This window comes from Helianthus annuus, chromosome 9 (assembly GCF_002127325.2).
Source record: "Helianthus annuus cultivar XRQ/B chromosome 9, HanXRQr2.0-SUNRISE, whole genome shotgun sequence".
Classification (NCBI taxonomy): Eukaryota; Viridiplantae; Streptophyta; class Magnoliopsida; order Asterales; family Asteraceae; genus Helianthus; species Helianthus annuus.
This window is the reverse complement of record NC_035441.2, coordinates 82382219-82398051: the sequence shown is the minus strand read 5'-3', so window position 1 is coordinate 82398051 and position 15833 is coordinate 82382219. Positions and strand designations below refer to the sequence as shown.

Sequence of the window (15833 nt, the reverse complement as noted above, 5' to 3'; positions counted from 1 at the left end):
ATGGCTAGGATTTAAATAATAATTTTAGGCTTTTTTTTTGTGTGTATTTTTATAATAATTAAAAAAAATATATAACACATGGCAAACCCACGCGGGCTAGCCACGCCCCGCCATACCGACCGAACATACAACTGACCGGCGGTGTCCCTCGAAGTCCACGTGTCAACCCATGCCCCAAACCCCCGCTCCACCATACCCCACATCTATATATCGAAAGAAAATTAAAAAGCTTACCATTATTAATTATTTAAATGATTTATTACGTCACACTTCACCAAAGATTCGGACAGTTGGACCTGGCCTGAGACTCTGAGACCAGGTCTTGACTCTTGATCGTCTTGACTTCTAAACAAGTAAACCAACCCCATGAATGATTCAAATAAAACACTCCATGTGTTTCAAACAAGCAAAAGAAAGCCATGAATGTTTTATGTTTCAACAATCACGGATGATCAAAAAACTCGATCGATTTCTAACAACAACTAAACCAAACCCATGAATGTTTCAAGTTCTACCAATCATGGTGATCTCCAGAATTCATTTGATCACATGCTTTGTTCTTCTCTCCAACTTTTCAACTGCCCAAATCACCTTCAGTTTAACAAATATCAATCCACAAAATCAGAATCGAGACATAGTAATACAAGGTAACGGAGCTAGTATCTCCGATGGTGGAATCCAGTTGACCAGAAATATGAATGGTTCTGATCAGAGTTTCAACTCCGGACGAGCCATATACGTCAACCCACTTCATCTTTGGGACAACCGATCGCGGGGGCTAGTAAGCTTCTCTACCAATTTCACGTTTGTGATTGATTCAAATAGGAGTAGTTCTTATGGTGATGGCCTTACGTTCTTTCTAGCGGACAATAATTCTGTAATCAGCCAAGGTGGAGCCATGGGGCTTCCGTTTATTTCCACACCAAATAACGCGAGTAACCGCTTTGTCGCAGTGGAGTTTGATACGTTTTGGAACTCTGGATGGGATCCAGTAGACGGGAGGGATGTTATCGTGGGTGATCATGTGGGGATTGATGTTAGTTCGGTGTCTTCTGCTCGGTTTCAAAAGTGGTTCAGTAATGTAACTGGTGGTGGTGTGTGTCAAGCTTGGATTACATATGATGCGGTTTCGAAAAATCTGAGTGTTTCCTTCACGAGTTTTGAAAATAATACGGTGGGACGCCAAGATGGACTTGTTTACACGGTTGATCTAAGGCGTGAATTGCCTGAATGGGTTATTTTCGGGTTTTCAGCCGCAACAGGAGCTTCGTTCCAGATAAATACGGTGAGATCTTGGAGTTTTAATAGTTCGGATTTTGTGGTTGATAGAAACACGGAGGAGCCACCGGTTGGGAGCCCTGATTCTTTCAACCCGAGCCCGGGTAATGATACTTTAATCCCGAGCCCTCATACAGGAAAGGGGAAAAACAGTAAGGCCGGATTAGTCACTGGATTAAGCGTCACAATTACATTTGTTGTTGTGCTTGCATTTGCATTCGCATTCGCATTCTGGAGGAGGAGGAAGAGGAAGAAGAAGAAGAGCAAGGAGGATGAATTAGAAGAAATTGGATTTGATGTTGAGATGAACCATGAATTTGAAATGGGCACCAGGCCAAAACAATTTACTTACCTTGAGTTAGCTGAATCGACTAGCGACTTTGCGGAGAACAACAAGCTTGCAGAGGGAGGTTTTGGTCGGGTTTATAGAGGGTTTATGAAAGATTCAAACACATACATTGCAGTCAAAAGGGTGTCGAAGAGTTCCAAACAAGGGATGGAGGAGTACCTCTCCGAGGTTAGGATCATTACCCAATTAAGACATAAAAACTTGGTTCAACTCACTGGTTGGTGTCATGAGAAAGGCGAACTCTTGCTTGTTTACGACTATATGGAAAATGGAAGTTTAGATTCACATCTTTTCAACGCGAAGAGTTTGTTGACATGGGGTGCAAGGTACAAAATTGCTAATGGTTTGGCTTCTGCTTTATGGTATCTACATGAAGGATGGGAGCAATGTGTTTTGCATAGAGATATTAAACCAAGTAAGGTGTTGTTGGATTCGAACTTCAATGCAAAACTTGGTGATTTCGGGTTAGCCAAGTTGATTGACCACGAGAAAGACACAGAAACAATGATGTTGGCACGCAAGGCAACCAAAGAATCAGACGTTTTTAGTTTTGGAGTTGTTGCATTGGAATTAGCTTGTGGTAAAAAATCGATTGAGAAGGTTCAAGAAAAGCCACCACCACTAATAGAATGGGTTTGGGAGCTCTATGGGACTAATAATCTTATTGAAGCAGTTGATCCCCATCTAGGGTCAGAATTTGTAGAAGAGGAAATCAGTCGTTTAATGATAGTCGGGCTATGGTGCGTGCACCCACACGCAGAACTTCGTCCATTGATGAGACAAGTGATTCAAGTACTGAACTCTCAAGCTTCCCTCCCTGTACTCCCCTCAAGCATGCCAGTGGTATCAAATATGACGTCTCGCATTTTGTCAGTCTTTGGTGTTGCTTCCATCATCTAGAACCATTCGTCTAGTAGCGTCTCTCTCACAAACTGATCAATCGTATGGCACTGTTTATAGTTTTCTAGACCGTTGATTGTTAAATACCATTATTGATCGATATTTTTTTAGAACCATATTCTAGAGTTGAGATTGGAATCTTTGTGTTGTTGGGTTAAATTCATGTGCTTTGTAAAACCTTTAGGCTTGAAACTTTTAAAAACAAATCAAAGGATTCATTTGTAAGGTAACAATAATCTTTAAATCCATACTTAGGATAAGAGTAAAATGCCCGAATAATCCCTATGGTTTTGTGAATAACACCTATAGTCTTCAACTTTTGAAAATTACACCAGTGCTCTCTGTTAGGGCTGTAAACAAACCGAACGAACACGAACAAGGCCATGTTCGTGTTCGTTCGCTAAGGAAATTAACATGTTCGCGAACTGTTCACGAACGCATACCGAACATAAGTTTATGTTCGTGTTCGTTCGTTAAGGAAATTCAGTTGTTCACGAACAGTTCGTGAACACTGATCTCGAACACGAACGAACGCATGCAAATAACAACGAATGCAAACGAACATTTAACTTGAAAATAAAAAATAAAAAACATTGTTATACTTAAAAATTGGATATAAGTAGTTAAATATAACCATTAAATGTAAATCAAAACACAAGAAGTCTACTACACCACTAAATGATAAATCAAGGTTAACTAACCTAGACATAATTATCCTAAAAAATGTCTTCGAGTGCCCAAATTTTAGCTAACTTAGAAAAAGACACTGTTTCAAGTTTTCAATATCTTTAGATAAAAGATTTATTATTTATTAATATAATCAAACGAACACGAACGAACGAACATGAACAAACGTAAACGAACATATTACCGAACGTTCACGAACGAACGGATCCTGTGTTCGTGTTCGTTCGCTAAGCTAACCGAACGAAATTTTTTGTTCATGTTCGTTCGTTAAGCTAATCGAACGAACATAAACGAACTTCCCGCCGAACGGTTCACGAACGGTTCGCTGAACGTTCGGTTCGTTTACAACCCTACTCTCTGTGGTTTGATAGTTTGTTACTCGGGTAGTCCCTAGAGTGGATGCCCGTTAGTTTTCTCCGTTAAGTCCATCTGAAATTACTTATTTACCCCTCCCTTTCATCTACACCACTGTCCGTGCCCCCGTTTCAATCAGTGACGACCATTGCGGCCACACAACCCTTTCCACCGGTAGCGGAGATGGAAGCAAATGACGACGATAAGGTTGGCGTTTGAAACGTAGAAAACGCTGGAGGTGTAGGTTTGAAGACGAACAAACGGTGGTCCCTAACAACCCACTTAATTTTTCCGGGAGGTGTTTGTTGGTGGTGGTGGGTAGCCGGTGGTGGAGGTGTTTGACGGTGTTTGTGGGGTAACCGAATACAAGTTCTTTAGGTTTAGGTTTGGATCTGTGAGGCTGGTGGATTTGTGATGGAGTTTTCACATATTATTAATTGACTGGCGGGTAGAGAATTGAAGGCTTGTGGTAGTGAATTGGGTGAAATTGGTGGTTTTATTGCTGGTGTGTATGGGAGAAATAGATGAATAATGGAGATTTAGGCAAGGTTGAATAAGAAAATATGAAGGTGAAGAAGAAGCAGTGGAGCAGGGAGGAGGAGTAATTTATAAAATCTTAAACTTAAAGGTCGGTGCATTTTTCATATATGCCCCTCTTTTTTTTTCATATATGCCCCTCCTTTTTTTCCGGTCTTTACTATCAACTTCTTTTTTGTTTTACACAAGCACTATGCCTTTACAGTCGGTTCGAATCTCTAGCCTCCATTTTAGAAACATGTAGTTGAGTCATTTCTTTTTTATTGTTGATAAGTACTAATACTAAACTAAAACATGTTAGTTATTTTGATATTTTTCTTATTTTAATTAGCTAACAAGTACTAATACTAAAATAGCATATGTTGGTTACTTTGATATTTTTCTTATTTTAATTGGAATAAATTACTTTTTGAGTCCCAATGTTTTAATTTTAACCATTTGAATCCAAAATAAAAAAGTTTAACGACCTGAGTCCCTAACCACTCATTTTATAATGTTTTAAGTCCAATTTTTAATACTTGTACAATATTAAAACAAAAGGTTGGTGGCCACAGCCACCGCCTTTGCTTATATATAATTGATTTTTGTGTAAATAAAAACTAAATGGCAATGTGCTTTGGTGGTTTGTGTGTCGCATTATAAGGATGAAGTGAGTAGTTTCATACATGGCCCCTTCATTTTTATAAACAGTGTTTTAATTCATGTGATGATACTTTCCTTTAACTATAATGTTTTTCTCGAGATAATACTCATATTTGACTTGCTAAAACTAATTAGTTACACATAATTATAAATAAATTTATTTATTTAATACATCATAAAAATAAAGGTTGGTCTGTACATTTTCTAAATTGAAACCTAGACCCCTTATTCTTTACGTAAGTTACATCATCTTTAACTTGACATTGCAATGTCCGACGGATTATTATCCTTTTTTTATTTATGTCTAACCACGTTAATGACTAAATTACTTTTAAGACTTTACATCGCTATTTAAATTACTTTCATGACTCTACACTGCAACGAACGAAACATACTCTTTTTATCTATGTCTAATCACGTTAAAGTCACAAACGTAACGAGGGTGACAAAGTCAAAAACGCGTAATGTCACGTGTAGACACCACACATTAATGTCATCATCATACACCGTAGCCGCAAATGCCCGCAATAATTATATAGGTTACACTTAGTTAGATCGGAATCATCCAAACGCCTTATATGGTTAATGCATCACATAACATGTCACATCTATAAGCAACTAAGATGCCGCCGCCGCAACGCGCGACTATGGCAACAATCTAGTGTGGTATGAAAATGGAATGGAAAAAGAAGATAAGGATGGGTCCATCTCTTAGTTTTTTAATCTATAATACTATATTAAGAGAAGTGGGTTTTCTATCGTTATGTAATTTTACATTGTGTACACATTTTGAAACAACATGTACAAGAGAGTCAAGCTATTTTAGAGGGGGTAAAGCTGCACATTTTCTAAAGTTTTAAGACCCTTTAGGGGTATTTTAGTAATTTTGAAACATTTATAACCTATAATTATTATTAATACAATTAAAGTTAGTAGGGAATATAAGCGAATTTTAATTGAATTAAATGAATGTTAATGTTAGTAGGGACTACAATCGACAATAAACTGAAAAAATCATTGATGATAACCGATGAAAACTTGAGCCACATGTCTTTATTCAAGTAAATGTATTGCCATCCCACATACTTCTCATTCCAATGTATTATTTTCCCACGTACTTCTTACCGAAATACATTGATTTTTAGCTATCTTACTAGAAACTTGCTATCTGGAAATGTGCCTGATTGGATGACAAGTACTGGAAAAAAATGTAATTAAGTTTATTTGATGTAAAGTTGAATGTAAAATTGAAGTTGTAATTGTAGAATATACTGATGACTAATGTTGCAGTTTTTTTTTTCTTTTTGCACTGATTTGTCATACAACAATTTTACATATGATAACACTTCTCACAGTCAAGTGCGGAAAACGTAAGACCATCCCCATCTTTTTACAAAGTGCTTCTTTTTAAACACGCTATGTCTTGAGGTTTCTATTGTTTTATTGCAGAAACTTGTTTGCTTTGTTTTCAGATGCTACCATCTCGTAAGTTCCTTTGCCTAAAGATTCAGCAACGTGTATTTCTATGCGACTTACTTTTCTTATTTTTGTGTTATTTTATTAGTAACAAGGTCTCATGCTTGCGTAGCAGTGGTTGTCCAACAAGTAATATCAAATCACATATTACCTTCTCTTATCACTTATGTTGATGATTTTTTATGATGTATAGTTGTACTTTTTGAATTAGATTTGTCTTTATTGTATTATCAATTGTGGCAGGGATGAACTAAGCGTCGGGAGTGATTGTTATGAAAGTGACTTGGAACAAGGTGGTCCTTCGTCTTTCACTTCAACTGAAAATCGATGGGGATTTAGCAACACTGGTCACTTTTTGGATAACAACATCAATACAGACAATTATACTGTTAAAAATACTTCTTAACTCCTAATGAACAACCCTGAGTTGTACATAAGCCAGGTTCAACTCGATGTGATATATTTTAATAATAAGACTTATAAACATAATATATATTATAACGACAAGTTAGTAATACAATCGCACTCTCTTCATATTCCATTCGACTAACATAATTAACGAATACCATGTTGTAAATTGTTGTTGTCGTCGTATTGCGCATGTTAGAAACCCGGAATGACTTGTGGTTCGTAATAGACATAATAATTAAATCTAATATTAGGCGAGACGCCCGTTGCAACGCGCGGGTATTCCCACTAGTATTTTAATAAAAGCAATGAGTAATTTTGTCATTTTACATAGATTTAACGAAGAAAAACTAACGGACATCCACTTCAGGGACTATCTGAGTAACAAACTGTCAAACCACAGGAAGTACCGGGGTAATTTCCAAAAGTTGGGGACTATAAGTGTTATTTTACAAAAATACAGTGCTATCTGGGCATTTTACTCTTAATAGTATTTAGTAAATTACCATGTTGCCCTTCCTATACACGTTATACAGTGGCACCGAGTTTGTGAATCACACTGTTCACAAAATTTTAAAATATAATGGCACCTTGCATCATTATTCGTATCCGTACACGTCTCAACAAAATGGTTGTGCTGAATGCAAACATCGTCATATTATTGAATCGGATCTTGCGATGTGTTTCATTGTTACATCATGATCTTATGTAACTCGTTTATTAAATGTGTATGATCAATGCATAAATAAATGACACTTTTATTTAGGGGGTGTTTGTTTTTTTAGAAAGTACTTCATAACCTCTTTTCTCTTCCCCATGCAGACCACGCGCAGACATAAGGGTCTGCAGCTTGTTTGTTTTTTAGAAGGGTTTTCATTAAAAAACCTCTTCCTCACCTCTTTTTCACACTCATGTGGTTTTATGTCTTCTGTCTTCTGGCCTCTTCACAAAACTTCTCCATCAAAAAATAAAACCCTAATCTCTTCACCAGCTGCACCTAGAGGTGTACAAAAAAACTGGTTTTAGAATCGAAACCGGAAAAAAAACCGAAACTGGTTTTTTTTTAACCGGTTTTTTTTATAACCGGTTTTTTTTTAACCCGTTTTTTTTAACCGCCGGTTTTTATACCAGTTACTATTCTTGATTTCAAAAACCGGTTATTAACCGAACCGGTTATTAAAAAACCGGTTAAAACCGGAAAAAAACCGGTTTTTTTGGGAAAAACCGGTTAAAAACCGGTCCCAACCGGTTATACCGGTTATTGTTTTGGACCTCAAAAACCGGTTATTAACCGAACCGGTTATTAAAAAACCGGTTTTTATTTTGGGTGAAAAAAACCGGTTTTTTTAACCGGTTTTTTAAAAACCGATTAACCGATTTGTACACCTCTAGCTGTACCCAACTCCTCTCCCACCCTATCCACGTCCGCCGTCAGCCTGCTCCTCCTCCGGCGCCGCCCCCACCACGTCGGCCTCGACTCTACGTCGCACCACAGCCCCTCGACCTCCACCTCTCGACGACCGCCATCAGCCTACTCTACCTCTCGACGACCGCCATCAGCCTACTCTACCTCTCGATGACCACCTCCGCCCCTCGACATCGCACCCCAGCCCCTCGACCTCTACCATCAGCCCCTCGACAGCCGAGACTCAGGTATGATTTTAATGTTTTGTCAAAAAATTGTTCCTTTTCTTGTTTGTTGTTAGTTTAAAATTGTTAATTTGTTGATGTTAGTTCATAATGTTTGTAAAAAAATTGTTGAATGTGCTGTTTGCAACCTCATAAATCTAATTGAGGTAAAGTTGCGACCATGCCTAAGGTTAATTTGTAACTGAGATATGCTATGTCTTTGTATTTGACTAGATACTGTTATTACTTGTTGGAGTTTTACAATTGCTTGATCGAACCAGAATCCGCAAGCAATCAAATGTTTCTCATCCGCATAACCAATCTAATTAATATGTGTTTCTAGTTTTCTCAACTTGATACAATCAGTTTAGGTTAGAGTAAATTACGTTTTTGGCCCCTGTGGTTATATCACTTTTACTATATTAGCCCAAAATAAGAATTTTTAAGATATCTGCCCCCATGGTCTCTATAACTAACCATTTTGGCCCCTAAGTCTAGAGATCATGGGGGTCAAAATGGTTAGTTATAGAGACCATGAGGGGCAAAATGGTTAGACTTAGGGGCCAAAATGGTTAGTTATAGAGACTATGGGGGCATATATGTTAAAAATTCTTATTTTGGGCTAATATAGTAAAAGTGATATAACCACAGGGGCCAAAATGGTTAGTATTTGACTAGATACTGTTATTACATGTTTGAGTTTTACAATTGCTTGATCGAACCAGAATTCGCAAGTAATCACATGTTTCTCATCCGCATAACCAATCTAATTATTATGTGTTTCTAGTTTTCTCAACTTGATACAATCAGTTTAGTTTATTTGTAGTTTTCATCATCAAAACAAAACCACTGAATTTACATTTACAAAACCACATGCACTTATAGCCCTATCTAGGTTTTTGCATTTATAACAATCACACTAAACATGCACTTATAGCCCTAAACTATCTAGTCATCCCCTCTTAATATGACTCAGTTACAAGATGAGATTGGTGAGTAGTCAATGCAAAGCATGGATACAATGATTTAAAAAAATGTTATTGTCTTTTTTATGAATATTATTTCAGTATTGTATAACTATTATTTAAGTTTGAATGTTGAAAAACTCGTATATGTTTAATAAATCAGTTTATTTCAGCAGTTTGTAGGAGTAAAAAAAAACAAACAGTCTTCTTTTACCAGACTGCAGACATTTGGTCCAGTAATTCTGCTACAGATGTCTACAGATGTGGTCCACAGACTGCAGACATTTTACCTCAGAAAAACAAACAACACCTTAAACGTGACATCTAGGCCAACCTAATTATTATAATACGTAAAACTCAAACATTTTGCAAGCTCTGAAGGAAGTTTGTTGCGAAAGGTACAAAGAAAGAAAAATCTGCGTTTATAGTGTATATAGGGTGTTTGGGATTGCTTATTTAACTCTAAAAGCACTTTTTTCTAATAGTGCTTATTAACTTATAACTTTTTGAAAAGTAATTTTTTAAAAAAGTGTTTGGTTTAATTTTTGTGATTAGAAAAGTAAAATGACTAAAAATGATGGGATAAGTTTTCATGTTTAGTTGTTATTTTAATGAGGAGGGATAAATTGGTAATTTAATGATAAAAAAAATCAAAAGCAATTTAAAAGGTTAGGATATTATGGCTTTTGAAAAACAATTTTTACTTCTAATCAAAAAACCAAAATTAAAAAACACTTTTAGCATTTCCAAACATTTTTTTTAACTTATTGTCTTTTGGAAAAAACAATAAGTCGATAAGTCATTTCTAAACTTAATCCCAAACACCCTCATCATATGAGGTTCATTTATGTTACTTACCTTTACCAGTTCTTTTTAGCAATTTGCTCTTTCAAACTATCAATTTCACGTCATTGCATTAATGTGATAATTTTTTTAAGACTCCAATGTCATTGCATATTACTATATTACTGTGGACTATGTTTATCGATTTCTATGCGATAATTTAACACCGATTGTTTTCCATATGAAAATTCGGTCCCTAACTATCATTTCGCCACACATTCGTCGCAAAACTTGTTTGCGGCAAGCCTTCCACAAAACTGGGCGGCATCAAAACTTGTGTTTTATATAATGATATGCGAATGTACCTTTTGTCAGTTATGCGTTGTGATGTTTTTTCGTCTTGACGAATACCGTGTAAACTACATTCCCGTTCAAATAATTAGGTAAGAAAAATAAAGTAAAATATATGATATAGTTCGCATGTATATTGTACCTTTTAACTGTCGTATCTGCATTGTGATGTTTTTTTCGTCTTGACGAATACCGTGTAAAGTATATTCCCTTCAAATAATTAGGTAAGAAAATTAAAGTTAAATATATGGTCTAGTTCGCAGGTATATTGTACCTTTTAACTATTGTATCAGCATTGTGATGTTTTTTCGTCTTGACGAATACTGTGTAAACTACGTTCCCCTTCAAATAATTAGGTAAGAAAACTAAAGTAAAATATAAGGTCTAACTCACAGGTATATTGTACCTTTTAACTATTGTATCATTTTGCCGTGTTGAACGTTTCAAAGTCATTTTATAATATATTTTCTTGATATAATCTATAATTCGATTTACGAACTTCCAATACTTAAGAATATATAAACGATTTTTTATGATCTACGTACGATAGATGAGTTCTTTTTAGAAAGCTAATATGATTTGTTATGATAGTTCGCGGGTCAGAAAATTTAATTTACATTATCACAAAGTGTATAAATAATAAATAATATAAATACAAAAGTAACATATTGCATAAATTACTTATTAACAAAGTGAAAATATAATTAAAATGCATTTAAAGTATAAAACATTATATCTTTTACTTTTATTACGAATTAAGGTGTGGTATTTGAACTCATTTGAGTGAAATTTGATTGTGACAACAATGCAGTTGAGTTTTTAAAGTCAAAATAACAGAGTTTAGCTATAGATTGACAAACGTTGATGCACAATGAGTTGTGTACTATCTAAAAAAGAGGATTCATAAAGATTATACCCTTAATCTTTATGAGATCGTTCCTAGCATTTTTGCTTTTTCGGTTAAAGATCTTCTCGGCTTTCACTCGAATCTAAGGGCTTCGGAGAAAAAGGATGCGGTGCAAGGTATCATTTTGATTGTTTGTTGGAGCATTTGGCGAGCCAGGAACAATCTTATTTTTAATAATAAGCCTGTCAAGGTTGATTGTATTTTGAGTGAGGTCAAGGCTTTGGGATTTTTATGGTTTTCGAATAGGTCAAGATATAAAGGGATAGAATGGAGGGAGTGGTGCTCTTTTGTTAATATGTAATTTGTTTTTGTGTTGTTTGTGTCGGCCCGTCTTGGGCCGTCAGTTCTGTTAATGAAGTTTACTTTAAAAAAAAAGATTATACCCTTCATTGGCCATTTGGTGATCTCTTGAGCCATTGAGGACAGAAAGACGGTCATGGTATTGGGTCTGCTGACATCACCATAGATGATTGGTGGCTTAACACAACGGGACCCATATGATTGCACCCATCTGTTAACGGTGAAGGCAAAACCAGACAATTGGTCACCAAAGTACCCAACCATGTCATATCTCTTAAATATTATACTTAATTTTAGAAAATCATTGTAATCAATTAAAATAGATGGCATGTGGTAGTTGGTACATTCTTCCAACAGTAAGTTGCTTTAAAGTTTGTTTTACCCTTGTAATCAAATATATATATAATCAAATCAAACAGAGAGATTGGAAACCACATTTCAAATACATATATAACCTTCTATAAAAGCTATAGGCCACAGCAACCGTTACCACAGCGCCAACGACAGCAGCAACTGTAACAACATCATGTTTTCCCCATTTGTTTTCTCAACATATTAAACGCACTTACTTTATTTACTTCTTTTTTTGTTTCAGTTTAAGGTGTTTCGTCTCTGCAACATGAGAACCCGTTGGCACCTTGACAAAACCCTCCATTGTTTCTCTCTCTCTCTCTCTCTCTCTCTCTCTTCTATGGTGCTGCTTGCGTGGTGGCCCGCTTCAGAGACTTTTACGTCATTTCCGTTTGGGACTGTTCAATTGCTTTTCAGCTTTCTTGACCACAGGAACTCCCATTTGGCCCCTGCAATGGAGTCAAGTGACTGTAAATTAAATACTTTTGGCAATATGGGCGGGTTGGGTAACCCAGTCAAAACTGGTATGTTCGTACGCGTAATTTTTGTCTAAGATTATTGATATAGTTATCCAGTATTAAATGTTACATTAAGTCCACCCCACATTTCTAAACAGCATTTCTGGTCACCCAGGTATCAATTTGTTATGCTACTTCAACAGCTAAATTGCTAAAAAACGTAAAATAACAAAACTGCCCTTACTTCTAAGTTCTAAATAAAGTGACACAAACAATAGTTTGTTTAACATGTTAACATCTCATCAGGTGTATTTATGTCATTTTGCATGTTTGAGGGGATTTGTGTTATACTCTCATCAAGCAAGGTTTTGGCCTTTATGACCATAAACGAAACCATATAATCCATATTCATACACTTTGGGCAACTTTCAACCCCTTTTCACACATTTACTTTCCAGTCAATTTCCCAGATATATCCTAAGCAGTTACTGCGGTAAAATATCGGGTATCGGTCAACGACCGATATTTGAGATATAGGTTATCATGGTGGGATATCAGTAATTTTAATATCATGCAGATTTTAAGTATATAGCAATTTAACACTAACAATTCTATGTACTCTCCTGCCATTAACAAAATAACTTTTTGCAACTTACAAAACACTTACAGTTGTAGCAAGTAGGAACTGGTTAAGACTTAAAACACCAACATTTAACACTAACAATTAAGAATTAAAACAATAATAGCAACAATAAGAAGAAAGACGAACGGTAGAACTATAAAGAAAGGTAATGATATCGGGAATATCGGTGATATATCGGTCGATATCGCTGACAATATCAGTAATGATATTTTACACGGCCGATATATCACTCATATCAACTGCATAGGATAGATCACACGAAAATCTACAAACAAATGAACAATAACTTGCTAAATGAAAAAACAAACATAGTAAAATTGTACCTCCAAATCCTATCAATGATTTCACCCTTTACAATGTGATTATCAAGTAATTCAGGCACATCACTCGGGGTAACATAACCGTACCTGAAGCACACGAATTTTACAACTATTTAAACATTAAGGAAAACGAATTAAAAAAAACTTTAAATGAGTATAACAAACAAATTATCTTACCAATGACCACAATTTTTTTTTTATCTTGAACGCTATAATTTATCAAGTTCCCTATCAGTCACAGACACGTTATCCAATCCCCTCAATTCAGCCTCCTCTTTGAACTTTTTTATTAGAATTGGCCCACAAAATCCACACCTTTTATCTCGACTACTATGTGAACATACAAATACGTGTGAACCCGTCATTGTCTCCTGCACTCCTGCAGACCATAGTTTTCTATTCACAACCACTTCGTCCACAAAGCTATTAATGTCCGATTCTTTCAATCCACTTCAATCACAACAACTTAAGTAAGTAAAGTACTAAATCGCTTCAAAATTATAGAACAATAGAAGCTTGTAAAAGAAAAAATTAAGAAGTCATTCTTATCAGTAGCCACAGATGCAGAAGGGATTAAATACACAACAGAAAGCCTAAAAAAGATACCTAAACATGTTTTAATGCTAAATTCTATTTATATCAACAAAAACCAAAAGCTCACAGGCATAAACCTAACAATTAGGTCATAACTCATAACCAACAGTATGTAACTAACTAACAAAAATACAAAATCAAAACCCTAAGGCATTATAACATTACCTGTACCTAATCATTTAAGGAAAAAGCAACACATCTCCATCCGATAACTCCGTACCTTCACGTCCCTTGCATATCGTCAACAAAGTCTACAAAATCCAGATTAAATTCACAAATCTCGCATCGAAACAATATAGACACACATACGCGTAATAAAAGTAACCTAACCTTCACAGGAATGTCGTTCTTCCGAGCTTTTAGAGCTCCGGCAAGCACCTTCGGTAGCGGAAAGTCGTCCTTTCTAACTTGTGAAAAGTCATCTTCACCTTCAATTGCAAAGACCTGCCACCATATAAAAATGCATCACCAAAGAGTCAAAGTCAAAGACAAATATTTTCAATATCAAGTTTGATATGAATTTAAAAGGTCTGTAAATATAAGCTTCATTTAGTTTAACTTTATGATGGATATTAATTGATAGCAAAATTGATGTCAAATATCAGAGAAACAATATTAGTAAAAAAACTTCAGTAAAGTGAGAACTTTTTAGACAAAAAAAAGTCAAGCAAGAAAGATTTAGCATAAACGTAAATGAGAACTTACACTATGCAGTGTTTGTGTTTGTGGCACCAAAACATAGCTTGTGCAGAAGAATGGTTCACCATAAACTTGACATCATCTGAGCCTACATGATTTAGCATTAACTACCATTTTAAACTTCAGCAACATAAATGAGATTTATTTTATTAACAAAAAGCATGCAACAAACCAAGGGTGTCCTATAAAAGGAACCAAATACGTATGAATATGCAGAGCAAGCATGATCAAGATCAACAATTATCCACTATAGCTGCAATATCTACGATTAAATATCATGATTGCCAGTCACGGAATGTATAATCTCGGATGAAACTTTAACACCACCACTGCTACCATCCCCAGCGACTTCAACCGACATAATCTTGCTGTATATATACAAACCCAGTATGATATTAAAATTACCGATATGTGGTTTAGGCTTTAGCTTAATGAGATTACCGTAAGGGTTAACCAACTTTTGAATTAGGTGAATAAGTGTAGTTTTTTTGCAGGCGCCGCCACCGTTACAGACCTAATACCCCAAATACACCTCTAACATGACTTTATAGTGACCACTCGCCAGCAAAATGACACCAACGCTATTTTCAAGCGAGTAAAAAAGGCGTCTAATAATAATGCAATGACTCAGTGAATCATCCATAAAAATCATCCATAAAAACCGGTCTGTTATGATTCATTTGTTGCTCCACCACTGTCTACATACTTGTAGTCGTAAATCAATTTGAAAAAAATGTATTTCAAAAGCAGCAAAACCTTTTAGAAGAACAACAGGGGAAAATGCAAAAAGCTATAAACCACATACTAAAGTGACATTAGAAGAAAAACCAAATGATAATCACTAAGAAAATACAAATATGAAGCAACAGAATTAAGGTGTTGACTAATTATTGTTATCCTTATATGGCTAGATAATCAAACCAAAGCATATACATAAAACCTCTTACCTTAAACTACGAAAAGACGTGTACTGGTAACCGGTAAACTTCGTGAACAAAATGAAACCCGCAAAGTCAAAGTATGCTGACCATCATGCACAGAATATGAGAACATAATGCACGAAGGCCGCTAACCGAGCGCTTACCAACCTAAAACAAAGCCAGTTATGCAGGCCTTTATATAAAAGGAGTGACACTCCATTAGCATAACACCCCAAACCACCTCGGATGCCATGCCAAGGTATAGAATATGAGAACATATCT

General features: G+C 35.7%; 1 protein-coding gene and 1 long non-coding RNA gene across 2 annotated transcripts; one reads left to right on the top strand and one right to left on the bottom strand.

Moving 5' to 3' along the window:
- Positions 1–520: 520 nt before the first annotated feature.
- LOC110878003 (L-type lectin-domain containing receptor kinase IX.1) lies at positions 521–2527 on the top strand. The gene has a single exon (XM_022126250.2). It carries the CDS (start codon positions 521–523, stop codon positions 2525–2527), a length of 2007 nt encoding a protein of 668 aa, XP_021981942.2.
- A 9708-nt stretch (positions 2528–12235) lies between these two features.
- LOC110874449 lies at positions 12236–14326 on the bottom strand. Its single transcript, XR_002555960.2, has 5 exons — positions 14263–14326; positions 14098–14183; positions 13516–13717; positions 13342–13425; positions 12236–12366 (listed from the first exon to the last, which is right to left on the bottom strand). It is a non-coding gene; the product is annotated as an uncharacterized LOC110874449 (long non-coding RNA).
- Positions 14327–15833: the final 1507 nt, after the last annotated feature.